We start from the raw sequence: 20,660 nt of genomic DNA on the forward strand, positions 1-20,660 counted from the left end.
CAGCCAGAAGGCGCAACGAAACTCGACTTATTACATGGAACTGAAGCACCCTGCACTAGACTGCCATCTTGGGAAGGCCCTAAGGACAGTTTTCACTAAGAGTATAAAATATATGTTAAAAAGGATGTGTACTGGTGTCTGAGGTACATAGGCCTGTGGTCCCAAGTACACAGGGCTATGGGGATCAGACAGCAAATCAGTTCTCATCTTCGTGTGCCTTCTTGCTTTCCTGTCTGTCTGTCTTTTTTTTTTAATTTATTTAATACTTAATAATAATTCTTTGGTTTCCGGGCAAACATCCCCCTCCCCTTCCTTATGGGTGTTCCCCTCCCAACCCTCCCCCATTGCCGCCCTCCCCCCAATAGTCTAGTTCACTGGGGGTTCAGTCTTAGCAGGACCCAGGGCTTCCCCTTCCACTGGTGCTCTTACTAGGATATTCATTGCTACCTATGAGGTCAGAGTCCAGGGTCAGTCCATGTATAGTCTTTAGGTAGTGGCTTAGTCCCTGGAAGCTCTGGTTGCTTGGCATTGTTGTACATATGGGGTCTCGAGCCCCTTCAAGCTCTTCCAGTTCTTTCTCTGATTCCTTCAACGGGGGTCCTATTCTCAGTTCAGTGGTTTGCTACTGGCATTCGCCTCTGTATTTGCTGTATTCTGGCTGTGTCTCTCAGGAGCGATCTACATCCGGCTCCTGTCGGTCTGCACTTCTTTGCTTCATCCATCTTGTCTAATTGGGTGGCTGTATATGTATGGGCCACATGTGGGGCAGGCTCTGAATGGGTGTTCCTTCAGTCTCTGTTTTAATCTTTGCCTCTCTCTTCCCTGCCAAGGGTATTCTTGTTCCCCTTTTAGAGAAGGAGTGAAGCATTCACATTTTGATCATCCGTCTTCAAGTTTCATTTGTTCTAGGCATCTAGGGTAATTCAAGCATTTAGGCTAAAAGCCACTTATCAGTGAGTGCATACCATGTATGTCTTTCTGTGATTGGGTTAGCTCACTCAGGATGATATTTTCCAGTTCCAACCATTTGCCTACGAATTTCATAAAGCCGTTGTTTTTGATAGCTGAGTAATATTCCATTGTGTAGATGTACCACATTTTCTGTATCCATTCCTCTGTTGAAGGGCATCTGGGTTCTTTCCAGCTTCTGGCTATTATAAATAAGGCTGCTATGAACATAGTGGAGCACGTGTCTTTTTTATATGTTGGGGCATCTTTTGGGTATATGCCCAAGAGAGGTATAGCAGGATCCTCAGGCAGTTCAATGTCCAATTTTCTGAGGATCCTCCAGACTGATTTCCAGAATGGTTGTACCAGTTTGCAATCCCACCAACAATGGAGGAGTGTTCCTCTTTCTCCACATCCTCGCCAGCATCTGTTGTCCCCTGAGTTTTTGATCATAGCCATTCTCACTGGTGTGAGGTGAAATCTCAGGGTTGTTTTGATTTGCATTTCCCTTATGACTAAAGATGTTGAACATTTCTTTAGGTGTTTCTCAGCCATTCGGCATTCCTCAGCTGTGAATTCTTTGTTTAGCTCTGAACCCCATTTTTTAATAGGGTTATTTGTTTCCCTGCGGTCTAACTTCTTGAGTTCTTTGTATATTTTGGATATAAGGCCTCTATCTGTTGTAGGATTGGTAAAGATCTTTTCCCAATCTGTTGGTTGCCGTTTTGTCCTAACCACAGTGTCCTTTGCCTTACAGAAGCTTTGCAGTTTTATGAGATCCCATTTGTCGATTCTTGATCTTAGAGCATAAGCCATTGGTGTTTTGTTCAGGAAATTTTTTCCAGTGCCCATGTGTTCCAGATGCTTCCCTAGTTTTTCTTCTATTAGTTTGAGTGTGTCTGGTTTGATGTGGAGGTCCTTGATCCACTTGGACTTAAGCTTTGTGCAGGGTGATAAGCATGGATCAATCTGCATTCTTCTACATGTTGACATCCAGTTGAACCAGCACCATTTGCTGAAAATGCTATCTTTTTTCCATTGGATGGTTTTGGCACCTTTGTCAAAAATCAAGTGACCATAGGTTGTGGGTTCATTTCTGGGTCTTCAATTCTATTCCATTGGTCTATCTGTCTGTCTCTGTACCAATACCATGCAGTTTTTATCACTATTGCTCTGTAATACTGCTTGAGTTCAGGGATAGTGATTCCCCCTGAAGTCCTTTTATTGTTGAGGATAGTTTTAGCTATCCTGGGTTTTTTGTTATTCCAGATGAATTTGCAAATTGTTCTGTCTAACTCTTTGAAGAATTGGATTAGTATTTTGATGGGGATTGCATTGAATCTGTAGATCGCTTTGGTAAAATGGCCATTTTTACTATATTAATCCTGCCAATCCATGAGCATGGGAGATCTTTCCATCTTCTGAGGTCTTCTTCAATTTCTTTCTTCAGTGTCTTGAAGTTCTTATTGTACAGATCTTTTACTTGCTTGGTTAAAGTCACACCGAGGTACTTTATATTATTTGGTTCTATTATGAAGGGTGTCTTTTCCCTAATTTCTTTCTCGGCTTGTTTCTCTTTTGTGTAGAGGAAGGCTACTGATTTATTTGAGTTAATTTTATACCCAGCCACTTTGCTGAAGTTGTTTATCAGCTTTAGTAGTTCTCTGGTGGAACTTTTGGGATTACTTAAATATACTATCATATCATCTGCAAATATTGATATTTTGACTTCTTCTTTTCCGATCTGTATCCCCTTGACCTCCTTTTGTTGTCTGATTGCTCTGGCTAGAACTTCAAGAACTATATTGAATAAGTAGGGAGAGAGTGGGTAGCCTTGTCTAGTCCCTGATTTTAGTGGGATTGCTTCAAGTTTCTCTCCATTTAGTTTAATGTTAGCTACTGGTTTGCTGTATATGGCTTTTACTATGTTTAGGTATGGGCCTTGAATTCCTATTCTTTCCAGGACTTTTATCATGAAGGGGTGTTGAATTTTGTCAAATGCTTTCTCAGCATCTAATGAAATGATCATGTGGTTTTGTTCTTTCAGTTTGTTTATATAATGGATCACGTTGATGGTTTTCCGTATATTAAACCATCCCTGCATGCCTGGGATGAAGCCTACTTGATCATGGTGGATGATTGTTTTGATGTGCTCTTGGATTCGGTTTGCCAGAATTTTATTGAGTATTTTTGCGTCGATATTCATAAGGGAAATTGGTCTGAAGTTCTCTTTCTTTGTTGGGTCTTTGTGTGGTTTAGGTATAAGAGTAATTGTGGCTTCATAGAAGGAATTCGGGATGATCCATCTGTTTCAATTTTGTGGAATAGTTTGGATAATATTGGTATGAGGTCTTCTATGAAGGTTTGATAGAATTCTGCACTAAACCCGTCTGGACCTGGGCTCTTTTTGGTTGGGAGACCTTTAATGACTGCTTCTATTTCCTTAGGAGTTATGGGGTTGTTTAACTGGTTTATCTGTTCCTGATTTAACTTCAGTACCTGGTATTTGTCTAGGAAATTGTCCATTTCCTGTAGATTTTCAAGTTTTGTTGAATATAGGCTTTTATAGTAAGATCTGATGATTTTTTGAATTTCTTCTGAATCTGTAGTTATGTCTCCCTTTTCATTTCTGATTTTGTTAATTTGGACACACTCTCTGTGTCCTCTCGTTAGTCTGGCTAAGGGTTTATCTATCTTGTTGATTTTCTCAAAGAACCAACTTTTGGTTCTGTTGATTCTTTCTATGGTCCTTTTTGTTTCTACTTGGTTGATTTCAGCTCTGAGTTTGATTATTTCCTGCCTTCTACTCCTCCTGGGTGTATTTGCTTCTTTTTGTTCTAGAGCTTTTAGGTGTGCTGTCAAGCTGCTGACATATGCTCTTTCCTGTTTCTTTCTGCAGGCACTCAGCGCTTTGAGTTTTCCTCTTAGCACAGCTTTCATTGTGTCCCATAAGTTTGGGTATGTTGTACCTTCATTTTCATTAAATTCTAAAAAGTTTTTAATTTCTTTCTTTATTTCTTCTTTGACTAGGTTATCATTAAGTAGAGCATTGTTCAATTTCCACGTATATGTGGGCATTCTTCCCTTATTGCTATTGAAGACCAGTTTTAGGCCGTGGTGGTCCGATAGCACGCATGGGATTATTTCTATCTTTCTGCACCTGTTGAGGCCCATATTTTGACCAACTATATGGTCAATTTTGGAGAAAGTACCATGAGGAGCTGAGAAGAAGGTATATCCTTTTGCTTTAGGATAGAATGTTCTATAAATATCTCTTAAGTCCATTTGGCTCATGACTTCTCTTAGTCTGTCTACGTCTCTGTTTAATTTCTGTTTCCATGATCTGTCCATTGATGAGAGCGGGGTGTTGAAATCTCCCACTATTATTGTGTGAGGTGCAATGTGTGTTTTGAGCTTTAGTAAGGTTTCTTTCACGTATGTAGGTGCCCTTGTATTTGGGGCATAGATATTTAGGATTGAGAGTTCTTCTTGGTGGATTTTTCCTTTGATGAATATGAAGTGTCCTTCCTTATCTTTTTTGATGACTTTTAGTTGAAAATTGATTTTATTTGATATTAGAATGGCTACTCCAGCTTGCTTCTTCTGACCATTTACTTGGAAAGTTGTTTTCCAGCCTTTCACTCTGAGGTAGTGTCTGTCTTTGTCTCTGAGGTGTGTTTCCTGTAGGCAGCAGAATGCAGGGTCCTCGTTGCATATCCAGTTTGTTAATCTATGTCTTTTTATTGGGGAGTTGAGGCCATTGATGTTGAGAGATATTAAGGAATAGTGATTATTGCTTCCTGTTATATTCATATTTGGATGTGAGGTTATGTTTGTGTGCTTTTCTTCTCTTTGTTTTGTTGCCAAGACGATTAGTTTCTTGCTTCTTCTGGGGTATAGCTTGCCTCCTTATGTTGGGCTTTACGCTTTATTATCTTTTGTAGTGCTGGATTTGTAGAAAGATATTGTGTAAATTTGTTTTTGTCATGGAATATCTTGGTTTCTCCATCTATGTTAATTGAGAGTTTTGCAGGATACAGTAACCTGGGCTGGCATTTGTGTTCTCTTAGGGTCTGTATGACATCTGTCCAGGATCTTCTGGCCTTCATAGTTTCTGGCGAAAAGCCTGGTGTGATTCTGATAGGTCTGCCTTTATATGTTACTTGACCTTTTTCCCTTACTGTTTTTAATATTCTTCCTTTATTTTGTGTGTTTGGTGTTTTGACTATTATGTGATGGGAGGTGTTTCTTTTCTGGTCCAATCTATTTGGAGTTCTGTAGGCTTCTTGTATGCCTATGGGTATCTCTTTTTTTAGGTTAGGGAAGTTTTCTTCTATGATTTTGTTGAAGATATTTACTGGTCCTTTGAGCTGGGAGTCTTCACTCTCTTCTATACCTATTATCCTTAGGTTTGATCTTCTCATTGAGTCCTGGATTTCCTGTATGTTTTGGACCAGTAGCTTTTTCTGCTTTACATTATCTTTGACAGTTGGATCAATGATTTCTATGGCATCTTCTGCTCCCGAGATTCTCTCTTCCATCTCTTGTATTCTGTTGGTGAAGCTTGTATCTACAGCTCCTTGTCTCTTCTTTTGATTTTCTATATCCAGGGTTGTTTCCATGTGTTCTTTCTTGATTGCTTCTATTTCCATTTTTAATTCCTTCAACTGTTCGATTGTGTTTTCCTGGAATTCTTTCAGGGATTTTTGTGTCTCCTCTCTATGGGTTTCTACTTGTTTATTTATGTTTTCCTGGAATTCTTTCAGGCATTTTTGTGATTCCTCTCTGTAGGCTTCTACTTGTTCTCTAAGGGAGTTCTTTACGTCTTTCTTGAAGTCCTCCAGCATCATGATCAAATATGATTTTGAAACTAGATCTTGCTTTTCTGGTGTGTTTGGATATTCCATGTTTATTTTGGTGGAGAATTGGGCTCCGATGATGCCATGTAGTCTTGGTTTCTGTTGCTTGGGTTCCTGCGCTTGCCTCTCGCCATCAGATTATCTCTAGTGTTACTTTGTTCTGCTATTTCTGACAGTGGCAAGACTGTCCTATAAGCCTGTGTGTCAGGAGTGCTGTAGACCTGTTTTCCTGTTTTCTTTCAGCCAGTTATGGGGACAGAGTGTTCTGCTTTCGGGCGTGTAGTTTTTCCTCTCTACAGGTCTTCAGCTGTTCCTGTGGGCCTGTGTCTTGAGTTCACCAGGCAGGTCACTTGCAGCAGAAAAGTTGGTCTTACCTGTGGTCCCGAGGCTCAAGTTTGGTCGTGGGGTGCTGCCCACGAGCTCTCTGCGGCAGCGGCAACCAGGAAGATCTGCGCCGCCCTTTTCGGGAGCTTCCGTGCACTAGGGTTCCAGATGGCCTTTGGTGTTTTCCTCTGGCGTCCGAGATGTGTGTGCAGAGTGCAGTCTCTTCTGGTTTCCCAGGCGTGTCTGCCTCTCTGAAGGTTTAGCTCTCCCTCCCACGGGATTTGGGTGCAGAGAACTGTTTATCCGGTCTGTTTCCTTCAGGTTCTGGCAGTGTCTCCCTGTCTGTCTTTTTATCTCTCATTCTTTCGACAGTATCTTTCAGTGGCCTGGAACTCATGTGATTGTCTGGACCAACTGGCCAATGAACCTCCAAGATTCTCCCCTACTTTCCCACTGCTGTAGTTACAGTCACTGTGTTTTACATAGCAACTGAAGATTGCAAGAAAACTGGGCTACCTCCCCCGCCACCACCACTCCCAAGTCGCCTTAAGGTTTTTATTTTTATTCCTTTCATTCATTACATCCTAACTAAAGATTCCCCTCCCTGACCTCTTCCTGTCTCTCCCTCACCTCTATTCTCCCTCAGATCCACCCCTTATCCTGCCTCCCCTCAGACAAAACAGTCCTCCCAGGGACATCAACCAAACTCTGCTACAATAAAACCAGGCATATACCATCATCACATCAAGACTCAGTACAAGGAAAAGGGTCCCACAAGTAGGCAAAAGAGTCAGGGACACCTCCACCCTTTCCCATTGTTAGGATTCCCACAAGAACACCAAGTTCCACCCATAACATATATTCAAAGGACCCAGGTCAGACCCTCACAGGCTCCCTGGTTTCTGCATGCCACCCTGAGTCCCAGTCAGTTGATTTTGTGGACCATGTTCTCCTGGTGTGTCCCTGACCCCTCTGGTTCCTCTGATTCTTCCTACTCCTCCTCAGCAGGACTCCCAGAGCTCCACCTAATGTCTGTCTGTATACCTCTGCGTCTGCTCCCATCAGTTGTTCGATGAACTCTCTGTGGTGCTAGGCTCTGGTTCCAGAACATTCTGCAGGCAGGACAAACTGTAAGTGGAAGTTCTGTGACTGGATTGGTGCCCCAGTCCCTCTTTGACGCCTTGCCTGGTTACAAAAGATGGCTGATTCAGGCTCCATGTCTCTGTCACTGGCGGTCTTTGTTAGGGTTACTCTTGGAGTTTCCACTGCGCTAGGTTTCTACGTTGCCCCCAAAACGCCTCCCAAATCCAGTCTTTTCTTCCAGTATTTTCCCCTCCCTCACTACTCGAACCCTTTGTTCCCACCCATCCAGTTCATCAGCTGAATCTATTCTCTTTACCCTTCCCAGGGAGGTCCTTGTGTCCCTCCTTAACCCACTGAGCATGTAAGTGTGATTAGCTAGCCTTCTGTGAGATCATTCTCTAGTTTTTATGATTCTAATCTCAACCTTCTCGGGTTGCTCCTCAGTTTACAAACAACACATAGTTAAAAATCTCACATAATAGGAACTCTGTTCTAGAATTGCACCTTGCCTTAATGAACTGCATATGCCTGCTTGCTTTACACTATAAATATTCAGTACCTTTTATAAATAATAACTTACTTAAAAATAAACAGGACTCCTTAGCCCCAAGCTATTAATCTCCTGCAGGTGTGGTGGCCTAAAGTAGAGTTCATTTATCCACCAAAAACAATCCTGGGAGGCACACCCTTTCATGGTTAGTCAACCATAGTCACAACCATGGCCTCTGATCCACAAGAACCATCAGCAGGATGTGCCATCACCAATAAAGGAATGACTCAAACAAACATGAGGCATCTCGTAACAAGTTGACTCAGCACCTCAGGCACAGTTAGGAATCTGCCCGGCTAACAAGCTCTATCAGTTAACAACTCGGGAATAAAATAAAAAGAAGCTTACTGCCCGCATGAAGTACACATAAAAACTGAGACCTGGTACAGGGTTATCCACATCACACGGAAAGCAATCATGGGGTGAAATTACACACTTGCTCAGGTCTATCTAGCTGACTTGGTCTCAGTCTGTCGACCTCTTTGTCTCTCGAATTTTCAGGTTGGCATATTCTCTGTGTAGTACCTACACTAAGCCACAAATTGATTTAGCTGGCCAAGGGCACACATCCCTCACCCAAGCTGTGGCTCAAAGGCCTCAGAGCCTCCCAGTTAAAGAGGTTTCTTTTGCCATGCTTACCTCCCCAGTAGGGTGTAGATGGTACTGAAAAAGTCACCACTACATTTTTTGACTTAACTACAGGCTTTCTGTATTTGAAGAACACTCTGCTTGGTCAAGGGAGGAAACTGCTTATTAGCAATGATATGTGAAGAGAAAGGGCTTGAAATGCACTATAAACCTCAGTCTAGCTCATTTGTATTTTGGGAGAAAGGAAAAGAATAAAAATTAAAAAGCAAAAAGGAAGACAGAGGTAGAAGGAGTATTTTCATTTAATATGCAATTAACTGATTTCCGTTTGACAAGTCTTTACTACAGAGCCAGTATATGCTGATAGTGATCATTCTGAAATGGAGAGTGTCTGTGTTGACTGCTTTCTCAGTACCCAAGGACTCGAGCAATGAAGACTCTGCCATTACAGCTTCCTAGGCAGCAGTCCTCAGTCACATTGGAATCTCTTTCCATTAAACTGTTCACTCCTTGCCTGCCAAAGGCACATTTTAAAAAATTACGCTGCTTTCAAAATATCTAATTTTGTTGTTGTTGTTGTTGTTGTTGTTCTTGTTGTTGTTGTTGTTGTTCTTGTTCTTGTTCTTGTTGTTCTTGTTGTTGTTGTAGCTGTTGACGGGAGGAATTTCTTTTCTGATCCAGTTTACTTGGAGTTCTGTAGGCTTCTTGTCTGTTTATGGGCATCTCTTTCTTTAGTTTAGGGAAGCTTTCTTCCATAATTTTGTTGAAAACATTTACTAGCCCTTCAGGTTAGGAGTCTTCATTCTCTTCTATACCTAATATCCTTAGGTTTGATCTTTTCATTGTGTCCTGGATTTCCAGATGTTTTGGGATAGCAGCTTTTTGGATTTTACATTCTCTTTGATGGTTGTGTCAATGTTTTCTATGGTACCTTCTGCCCCTGAGATCCTCTCTTCTATCTCTTGTGTTCTGTTGGTGATGCTTGCATCTATGACTCCTGATCTCTTCCCTAGGTTTTCTATCTCCAGGGTTCTCTCCCTTTGTGCTTTCTTTATTGTTTCTGTTTTCATTTTTAAATCCTGGACATTCATTTTTAAATTGTTCAATTCCTTCACCCGTTTGGTTATGTTTTCCTATAATTCTTTAAGGGATTTTTTTGTTTCCTCTTTAAGAGCTTCTACTTGTTTACTTGTGTTGTCCTGCTTTTTTTTCCAAATATCTAAATATTTTACAAACATTAATTACCCACTCAGTTCCTTTTCCTCTTTATAAACACAGAAGCCACATCCTTGAGATTAGGCATTCTTTCAAGTTTAGTAGGTTGAGAGATTCACTGATGTAAGATATCCTCTTCATCCTATGAATGCACTTGCAGTCATTCAGATTAAAATTAGCACCCACATGAGTCATGCTTAGTGACCTAAACACCCTATAAAAGAGTAGCCGCTAAAGGGAAGATATGGAAGTTAGGTGCTACAGAAGGTAAAGGCTGTCTCTATGGAGCCACTGGCCATCCTGGTGCTGCTGTGCTTTCCGATCTGCTCAGCATATCCTCTGCATGGGGCAGTGAGACAAGACCACTCAACCATGGATCTTGCTCAGGTAATCAGTCAGTGGCGGGGATCCACTTTAGCCAAATGGAGGCACACCCAAACCCCTTAGTCTTCCTACAGGAGCAGTTAAGTCAATTAGAAGTTGTGTTGGAAAATATCAAAGTGTAAGAGGTAGAAACTCCATCTTAACAGAAAAGAGGCAATAAGGAAGCATAGTTACTCAGGGTAAATAACAGCAGCATATGTGAGGACACTAGGAAATGGATGAGGTCGCTCCTGTGTTAGAATTATGTAACTTAAAATACTTTAGGAGAGAGGACATGATATTATTTATCTCCTACAATTTCAAGAAACAAAGTATACTCTAATTTTTCATTTGTGAAAAAATGAATTTATCCAACATACTCAACATTGACAGGTTTGTGTTAATGATGGAAATAAAAAACTTAGATATATATAGATTACTATTTAATGCACTCATATACTCATGCCAACATATTTACTTTGGTAGCAAATTAAATTGCAATGAAATAATAAAATGAGGCATCTTAGCAGGAAGAAATCAAATGAAGAACTATGTCTTCTTTCACTAAACTGGGGAAATCGATCTTGAGATTTGTTGTATAAGTGTTTATATTTCATAGCAATCATTCTAAAACTATGGTTGTTTTTCCACTAGCAATACCTAGAAAAATACTACAACTTTAGAAAAAATGAGAAACAATTTTTCAAAAGAAAGGACAGTAGTCCTGTTGTCAAAAAAATTGAAGAAATGCAGAAGTTCCTTGGGCTGGAGATGACAGGGAAGCTGGACTCGAACACTGTGGAGATGATGCACAAGCCCCGGTGTGGTGTTCCCGACGTTGGTGGCTTCAGTACCTTTCCAGGTTCACCCAAATGGAGGAAAAACCACATCTCCTACAGGTAACGGCTCCAGAATATTCACACAGCATTAAAAAATGTGTTGGAAGCCTCACAGAAACAAAGATTACCTTCTCTGATTTCTCTCATCCAGGATTGTGAATTATACACTGGATTTACCAAGAGAGAGTGTGGATTCTGCCATTGAGAGAGCTTTGAAGGTCTGGGAGGAGGTGACCCCACTCACATTCTCCAGGATCTCTGAAGGAGAGGCTGACATAATGATCTCCTTTGCAGTTGGAGGTAATGCAGATGTATAGTCATTCATCTGATATTTGGGTTGTTCAGGCCACTCAAACAAAATACCTCACATTGGGAAATCTGTAAACAACACAAATGTATCGTTCAGACTTCCAGAACCTGAGAAAATAAAATAACGGGGTGGTCAGACTCCGGCTGGTGTGTTCTTAGGTGGCACCTATATTACCTCCTGTGGCAAAAGCAGACGAGGGCCCCCCTCCAACTTCTTTCCCCTAGGCACTGAGCATCCACAGAGACTCACACCCTGGCCATCTTCTAAAGACCATGGTTGCCTAGCATTCCTGTCATACAGAAGATTACATTTAGACATCTGGAGTTTGAGAGAAATCAATAGTCAAGCCACACAGCCCCTCTGCTCTCTTTCTGAAAAGGGGCTAGAGGAAATTCTAATACTTACATTTCTGTACATTTTTTTCCATCAGAACATGGAGACTTTTACCCTTTTGATGGAGTGGGACAGAGCTTGGCTCATGCCTACCCACCTGGCCCTGGATTTTATGGAGATGCTCACTTCGATGATGATGAGAAATGGTCACTGGGACCCTCAGGTAGGATGGGGTCATATATGAGTTTTCTAAAAATAGCTTGATTGTCTAGAGCAAGTCTCAAATGGAATGTTCTGCTAGCTGCACTTTCTGATTAGCTGTGTGGCAAACTGACGCACTATTCATCTAACCATCACTAATGAACCATGTAAGCTGACTCTTTCCTTGCCCCCAAGTACAATATAGTGGGTGCCATCCGACAGGGTTTAAGTAGAAGCTATTCACCACTGTTGACCACCCCTATAATAGAGCAGTAGTGATTAATGAATGAATGCCATTGAGTAAGTTGAGACCCTCCATGTTGCCCTGAGCTCTCAGAGAAGCAAACATTAACTGAAGTTTGTCCTTACTAACTGGGCAGCCCTGCAGCATGTGCCATGTGATATGATCTGCTTTTGTTTGAACAACATTTCTTCTCTTTAACTGCATGAACCCCTGCTTGATACTGAGTGCCAACAGAGCCCTTTCAGGTCTGAGTCCAGCTGTGCTCATGGCAGAAACCAGTAATAGATGTTTCTGTTCATACTGAGTTGTGGGGTCTTCCAATGGCACTTCCAATTACCACACAGCTAATTTTCTCTAAAATTTAGTTTTGGGAAGTTTCATAAATGTGATGCACTGTGAATTTATCTGTTCCATTAACTTAGGGAGATTTTTATAATAATCAGATGTTCATGATGGTGATGAAATTCTCCATGGTTTTGTTACTTCAGAAGTTGAAGAATATATAAACAACTTGTGATTGATTTAAACTGTGGTTAAACGCAGCTCATTACTAAATCTTAACAATAGCTTCTGGTTTCTAGACAGTAAAGATTGCTTTTTCTTGCATGTGAATCATTTTGGTCCAGCCAAAGAAATCTCTTTGCAAACAAGGCTTAACACTGTAGATACAGGAAGAGCTATCTTAAGCGAGAGGACAACTACAGAGCAGTTAGTGAAACACTGTCTTATACACTGACTTCAAGTCAACTGTGAACATCTGACTAGTAGGCAGCATGCCATCGAGTGAGCCCACAAAGAAGGAAAAATCAGTGTGGAATCCCAAGGACGCCCTGTATGGTTGGCATGAGCAATAAGTGCTTGTTTGTGGAATAGTAACTGCTAAACTCTGAACATTTGTGGTTTCTCAAACAGGGACCAATTTATTCCTGGTTGCTGCGCATGAACTTGGTCACTCCCTGGGTCTCTTTCACTCAAACAACAAAGAATCTCTGATGTACCCAGTCTACAGGTTCTCCACGAGCCAAGCCAACATTCGCCTTTCTCAGGATGATATAGAGGGCATTCAATCCCTGTATGGTGAGCATGAAGAAAAAGAGGCCTGGGGTGGGCTTGCTTTAGTCAGTGCTCTTTAAGAATGTGATTCAGTAAGTCTCAGGAAAGCTTTGTTTTTGTGTGTGTGTGTGTGTGTGTGTGTGTGTGTGTGTGTGTGTGTGTGTGTGTGTGTGTGTGGTGTGTGTGTGTGTGTGTGTGGTGTGTGTGTGTGTGTGTGTGTGTGTGTGTGAGAGAGAGAGAGAGAGAGAGAGAAAGAGAAAGAGAAAGAGAAAGAGAAAGAGGGAGAGAGAGCTAGCGCTATGCATGCCTGTGTGTGTATACTATGGCATACATGTGAAGGTCAACCTGTGGGAGTGGGTTATCTCCTTTGATCATATGTGTCTTGTGTGGTGATGACATGAGACATCCCAAGTTGTCAGGCCTCCAGCAGGTTCCTTTACTACCAGCTGAGCCTTCTCTCTGGCCCCAGGATCAAATATCTACACACTGCTTCATCTCAAAACACCATGAAGAAGTTTGGATAGTTTGTAAATTGTTTCATGCTTCCCTGACCTACTAATACTTGCTTTTTCTAAACTTCTCTCCCTTCAGGAGCCCGCCCCTCCTCTGATGCCACAGTGGTTCCTGTGCCCTCTGTCTCTCCAAAACCTGAGACCCCAGTCAAATGTGATCCTGCTTTGTCCTTTGATGCAGTCACCATGCTGAGAGGGGAATTCCTATTCTTTAAAGACAGGTTAGACAAAAACATTTTCCTAGCTACTCTCCTGGTATTCAATGCTCAAAAAGAAAAATAAACTTGAAATTAGATATAATGAATGTATAGAATAAATGTAATATAATAAACAATACATTTCAGGCATGTTTCAAAATCATTCAGCTCTGGTTTAAAGAGTATTTTTAAAGACCCCCTTGGCATTGTCCAGAATATTTTTTTTAGACTCCCAGAAGATGATTATTTTTGGAAAGTAGAATGTAAGATCCATACAATCAGGGAAGTCTGTCCCTTATTTTTATTTTTCATTTCTTATATATCATAACTCATAGAACTTCTAAAAGCACCAGCCATCTTTAGAACCAGACAAGTATCTTTATTCTTGTTAGGAAGTGCTATTATTTCAATTAATTCATTTTAGAAAATATGATTCATGTGCATGCAGAATTCTCAAGTAGTATCAAAAGATGTAAGAACAATCCCTTCCATTTATGCTGTCCCTGAGCCCTACCTATGTGTACCTCCTGCCACCAATTTTTTTGTACTGACTTCCAAGGTCCTCACATTTTAAAAGATAAATGTCATTTTAAAAATTCTTAAAATATATAATATTTTACATACTCTTGAGTGGAATCGAGCTGAGGAATTTTATTGGAACAGGGTGAATGTTCCTGTTAACCTGGGCTGTATCCACTGCCTGGAATCTCATGTAGAACTCCAGCGCACACTGCTGCTGCAGATGAAGCAGCATCAAGCAGAAGGCTGTTCCCCAGGCTTAGTGTTTTTAAAGAGAAAGACTATTGTGGTTTTCATATATTACAGGCACTTCTGGCGTAGAACCCAGTGGAATCCCGAGCCTGAATTCCATTTGATTTCAGCATTTTGGCCCTCTCTTCCTTCAGGCTTAGATGCTGCCTATGAGGCAAATAACAAGGACAGAGTTCTGATTTTTAAAGGTAAGAACTGTACAAAAGTTTGTTGAAAGAAATCTTATTACAACGCCTTTGCACTATGAAGTCTCTTCATTGTATTAAATTTGAGATGTTTTATTGGAATGAGAACAGATCAAAATTGGTGATTGTGAACGAGCATTTTAAACAAATCTGAGCTTCAACAAGTTTGCCTTATAAGGTGAATCTTTTAAGGGAAGTCTTAGAAGTGTAGACTAAGTGGTCATTATAAGAAATGGTTATGATAACTCATAGGGAATAAGTAATTGATATAAATACAGAGTAAATACATAAAAATGAACTCAGAAAAGACAGTGAACATGTTCATCTATTTTTTCATTTACTATTTACTCATTCAGAAAGTATCATTTTTAAGGCAAGGTCTTAATATGTACCCCCAGATGATCTCAAACTCACTACTGTGTAGGTAAGGCTGGCCTCAAACCCCTAGAAATCCACCTGCCTCTGACTCCCCAGTGTCAGGCTTAAAGGTCTGTGCCAACATACTCAACCAGGAACTATTGTTTTAAATACCTGCGATGTCCTAAGCACAGAGTTGGCAGTTATGAAAAAACAAGACTTTGGCTTTCATCTTTATCGCAACAATTCACTATTCTCATTTCTAAAACCAATTAGCTTCATTCGAACAAATTTTCTTGGGTGTGGTTATTCAACAGGAAGTCAGTTCTGGGCAGTCCGAGGAAATGAAGTCCAAGCAGGTTACCCAAAGAGGATCCACACTCTTGGCTTTCCTCCCACCGTGAAGAAGATTGATGCAGCTGTTTTTGAAAAGGAGAAGAAGAAGACGTATTTCTTTGTAGGTGACAAATACTGGAGGTGAGTTACATTGGGCAACTCTGCTTAGAGCACAATTCCGGAGGTTAGTTCTCTCTTTTGAAGGATTCCTGCATGCCCTCTAATGTTCCCAAAATTCAAATTTTCTGATTAAGTAAAAGACAATGATTCAACTTGACAAACAGGGCTTTTCCAGTGTGCATCACTGGCCATGAGGAATAGTGAACTGGAGGGCCACAGGCATACTGCCTTCCCCTGCCACTGTCCCTCATCTTAAGGCTGCTCTCAAAGCTTGGTGCAGCAGACTGGAGGCTCTACCAGGATGATCCTAGTGTGGTACAAACCAAGAGTCTATTTTTAGCCAAGTGTCATAACTTAGCTTTCATCTTCTGTTTATATAGATTGTATGCATTATGACAGGTAGATCCATGAGGTCTGTGTCCAGCCTTAGAAAATTGACCTTAGGTACATACGTGGAATCTGTATAAACTTTAGCATGATGTCCCTGTTTCAGGAGCTCATTCATTACTCTATGAGAGATGCTTGCAAGCCCAGGAAGTGTGAATGTTACCATACCCTCCTACACAAAAACTATTTAGCACTGCACAATTAGAAAAGTTATCATAGGATCCCATGCAGGATTGTTAGCACCACATCACACTGAGTCAATGGGACTTGTCACAGTATGGATCTGTATTTTTTCATTTGCTGTAGATTTGATGAGACAAGACAGCTTATGGATAAAGGCTTCCCGAGACTGATAACAGATGACTTCCCAGGAATTGAGCCACAAGTTGATGCTGTGTTACATGCATTTGGTAAGAAGCACTTCATATCATTGACAACAAGGGTATTTTGGGTATTTTATGGTATCACAGTTAAATATATGCTGGGCTGTTTGAAATATTCTTAGACTTTTATATAAAACTGTTACAATAAATATTTGCCCACAAAATTTTAATATTTCCTAAAACTTACCAAAGTATACATAAAATTGACTGATCAAAACTTGATGCGGTTATTAATGTCAATAATTAAGTGAGAAATTGAAAAGCTTTCAAATCATTTGCTTTGTATCTTTTTATCTCAAATCCTTAAAATTGTTAACTTTGTAATTGATGCAAATTTCGTCTAAAGTTTTCATTTCTTTTTAACAATTTCCAAGATTCTGTTCTATAACACTAAGACATTCTCAAAGTGAAGTCATTGTCTTTCTGACCACTATGTCAATATGAGATACAACCAACTGTGAGACAGGGTCCTACTGTCCTGGCTGGTGGCTGGTAGCATTCTCCACCAAGTTTTCTTGCCTTTTCCTCAACTGTGTCTGGGATTCTGCTGCAATCTAAAATTATTCACATTCTTCACTAGGAAATAGATAATAGGTTCATTTCATGTGCTCAAAGGAAAAAATTTGATTGCTGGTAATGATTTATGGGAAAACAAAACATTCACTCAATCCCTCTGAGGGTATACCTGGAGGGGTCTGTTAAGCTTCAGTTATGACACTGACAGTAATATTAAAGTAACTTTCATAATATATATAAAAAGGAAATGAACCTTGGATAAATTTCATCATTGTCTCGTTCTCTTAGGTCCATTGCCTCCCACACTGTGATTTAAGAACTACTTGGTGCAAGGGAGGCTGGAAAGAAAGGAGGAAACTCTTCACTATTAAAATCCCTTGGATTCTATCTGTTTAGAAATAGTATATTCTGGTGTTTTAGCACACTGTCTTCATAGGCAGAGAAATGAAATGAAATCCTCACTCGGCCATTTATTGGGGCTACTGGCTTGGGGAAATGTTTAAAGTTTCCTAATTTTCAGTTTGTCCTCATTCACTTTGGGCAAACATTTTGGATAAGAAACCGTCAGTGGGTTAAGTCATGCAAATCATGCTGCTCAGTGTCAGGCAGAGTCACTGGTACACACCCTCCTGCCTCAGCCCATATCCTTTCTTAGTCATGTCATAACCATGATTGATTAAGAAAGTGTCATCATCGTTCTCATGTGTGTTTACAGGGTTTTTTTATTTCTTCTGTGGATCATCACAGTTCGAGTTTGACCCCAATGCCAGGACGGTGACACACACACTGAAGAGCAACAGCTGGCTGTTGTGCTGATTATCATGATGACAAGACATATACAACACTGTAAAATAGTATTTCTCGCCTAATTTATTATGTGTCATAATGATGAATTGTTCCTGCATGTGCTGTGGCTCGAGATGAGCCCAGCAGATAGATGTCTTTCTTAATGAACCACAGAGCATCACCTGAGCACAGAAGTGAAAGCTTCTCGGTACACTAGGTGAGAGGATGCATCCCCATGGGTACTTTATTGTTTAATAAAGAACTTTATTTTTGAACCATTCCTTGCTTCCTAGAGTAATTACTGCTGAGAACATTAATCACACTGTGTGCTGAACATCTGAAAGGTGATCTGTTAGTAGGTATAATGGAGTCAGGTTCTCCATGAATGGGACCGTGCAGCTGTCACATACCTCCCTAATCCTCTGTACTAACAAGGACTTTACTTTTTCTTTTATATATTGTGTTCTTTATGTATCTGAAGAAGAATGAGATATATCAGGAGTTGTCCTGTAAGACTGGAATAGGAGCATTCTAGCACACTGAAACCAGTAAACTGAGGATATGAGCTAGTCTACTTCATGGCTTTACATGCAGAAAAACAAAGTTAATTTGGGGGTTTAGCCATCTCTTCATTTCTTCATTGGTTTTTCTGCTGGTTACAAAGACTGGATTTCTCATAACAACTTCATTCCTTCATCAGAACTTCTCGATCTTCTGTACCCAGAAGTGTGTGCGTCAGATGGCTTTACATGCATGTTTCAGTTGTATGGCAGCTTTGTCAACACTAACATGTATTATTTCCCATACCACCTACATTAATATTGATTCACATAAATGCATGTTGCTGTCATAGAAGCAGAGCACAGAACTGAGTTGAGAATACATTTAACCCAACCTCCGTAATTTTCGTTTGGGGCAGCTGGGCATAAATCAAGCAAACACATACAAATTGCTATATAACCACAAACACTGGATGTTATTAAAGAACTGGCATATTGGAGGAAGAATAACATTGAGAAGCACCTTCTCTTTTAGTTTAGTTGTTTAAAAATCTTTCTCTAGTACTACAGTGGAAAACCTCGCCTAACCACGGAAAGGTACTGACAAGCTGTTTAACAAAGAAACAGCTCAAAGAGGGTGAAACGGAGATTTAGGGGCATCAGCTCAGCCCACTGACTAGTCAGTTACATTGATTGATTGGAGAGAAAAAGGTGATGATTCAGGATGAAACCTCGTCATGTGAAATGGCCAGAGGTCAGGACACACTTGGTACTGAGCAGACCTTGAATTTCAGTAGCCCATCACCAAAGGTGCATCAAAACATCCCACTGCGCTGTCTGCTCTGAGTATCCTAATGTAAGACCTCATCATTTTGGCCTTGCCCTTCCCTATGGAAGTGTTAGACTGCCTCCCAAAGCTCCTTCCTGGTGTAACAATAATTACTCACATGTTATGGACCAAAAGTTTCATATCTTCTATGAAGCCACAATTACTCTTATACCAAAACCACACAAAGACCCAACAAAGAAAGAGAACTTCAGACCAATTTCCCTTATGAATATTGACGCAAAAATACTCAATAAAATTCTTGGAAACCGAATCCAAGAACATATCAAAGAGATCATCCATGATCAAGTAGGCTTCATCCCAGGGATGCAGGGATGGTTTAATATACGGAAATCCATCAATGTAATCCACTATATAAACAAACTCAAAGATAAGAACCACACGGTCATTCCATTAGATGCTAAGAAAGCATTTGACAAAATTCAACACCCCTTCATGATAAAAGTGCTGGAAGGATCAGAAATTCAAGGCCCATATCTAAACATAGTAAAAGCCATATACAGCAAACCAGTTGCTAACATTAAACTAAATGGAGAGAAACTTGAAGCAATCCCACTAAAATCAGGGACTAGACAAGGGCCCTTCAACTAAACAAGGTTGCTTTGGGGTTGCTTATGTATACTATCATATCATATCAGATATCAGCTCTGTGGATTGTACCCTGGGTATTCTATACTTTTTTTGGCTAATATCCACTTATTCGTGAATATATACCTAGTATGTTCCTTTGGGCCTGAGTTACCTCACTCAGGATGATATTTTCTAGTTCCACCATTTGCCTGCAAAGCTCAGGATGTCCTCATTATTAATACGGGAGTAGCACTCCATTGTGTAAATGAACTACATTTTCCATATCCATTCTTCCCTGGTGAGGCATCAGGGTTATTTTCAGCTTCCGGCTATCACATATAAGGCTGATATGAACACAATGGAACACATGCCCCTGTGACACACTGAACCATCGTTTGGGTATATGCCCAAGAGTGTTATAGCTGGGTCTTCAGGTAGATCTATTTCCAATTTCATGAGGAACTACCAGATTGATTTCCAGAGTGGTTGTATCAGTTTGCAATCCCACCAACAGTGGAGGAGTGTTCCTCTTTCTCCACATCCTCATCGACATGTGCTGTCCCCTGCGTTTTAATCTCAGCCACTCTGATTTGGGTAAGATGGCATCTAAGGGTCATTTTGAGTTGCATGCACCTGGTCACTAAGGACTGTAAACATTCTTTTAAATGTTTCTCAGTCATTCCAGAGTCCTCTGTTGTGAATTCTCGGTTTAGTTCTCTACCCCATTTTTTTTTTATTGAATTGTTTGGGGTTTTGGTGGTAAGTTTCTGAGTTCTTTATATATTCTGGATATTAACCCTCTATTGGATATGGGGTTAGTGAGATTTTTTTTATCCCAATCTGTAGGTTGCCAATTTGCCCTATTGACTATCTCCCTTGCCTTACAGAAACTTGCCAGTTTCATGAGGTCCCATTTATCAATTCTTGACCTTAGAGCATGGGCCATTGGAGTTCTGTTTAGTAAATGTTTCCCTGTGCCAATGGGTTCAAGGCTCTTTCCCACTTTCTCTTCTATTAGATTCAGTGTATCTGGTTTTATGCTGAGGTCCTGGATCCACTTGGATTTGAGCTTTGTGCAAGCTGACAAATATGGATCTATTTTCAGTTTTCTACATACAGTCAGTTAGACCAGCGCCATTGATTGAAGATGCTTTCTTTTTTCCATTGTATATTTTTGGCTTCTTTGTCAAAGATAAAGTGTCCATAAGTGTGTGTGTGTGTGTGTGTGTGTGTGTGTGTATGTATGTATGTAAGTATGTATATGTGTGTGTGTTTATTTCTGG

General features: G+C 40.5%; 1 protein-coding gene across 1 annotated transcript; it reads left to right on the top strand.

The window, feature by feature from the left end:
• Nucleotides 1-9,815: 9,815 nt before the first annotated feature.
• Mmp10 (matrix metallopeptidase 10) lies at nt 9,816-17,739 on the top strand. Its single transcript, NM_133514.2, is given in 10 exon segments — nt 9,816-9,954; nt 10,585-10,829; nt 10,921-11,069; nt 11,510-11,635; nt 12,770-12,934; nt 13,502-13,643; nt 14,445-14,578; nt 15,250-15,409; nt 16,082-16,185; nt 17,390-17,739. Coding segments are annotated over 10 exon segments (1,431 nt in total). The 5' UTR covers nt 9,816-9,849; the 3' UTR covers nt 17,491-17,739.
• The last annotated feature ends 2,921 nt before the right edge of the window (nt 17,740-20,660 follow it).

This window comes from Rattus norvegicus, chromosome 8, assembly GCF_021556685.1.
Source record: "Rattus norvegicus strain SHRSP/BbbUtx chromosome 8, alternate assembly SHRSP_T2T, whole genome shotgun sequence".
In the NCBI taxonomy this organism is placed as follows: Eukaryota; Metazoa; Chordata; class Mammalia; order Rodentia; family Muridae; genus Rattus; species Rattus norvegicus.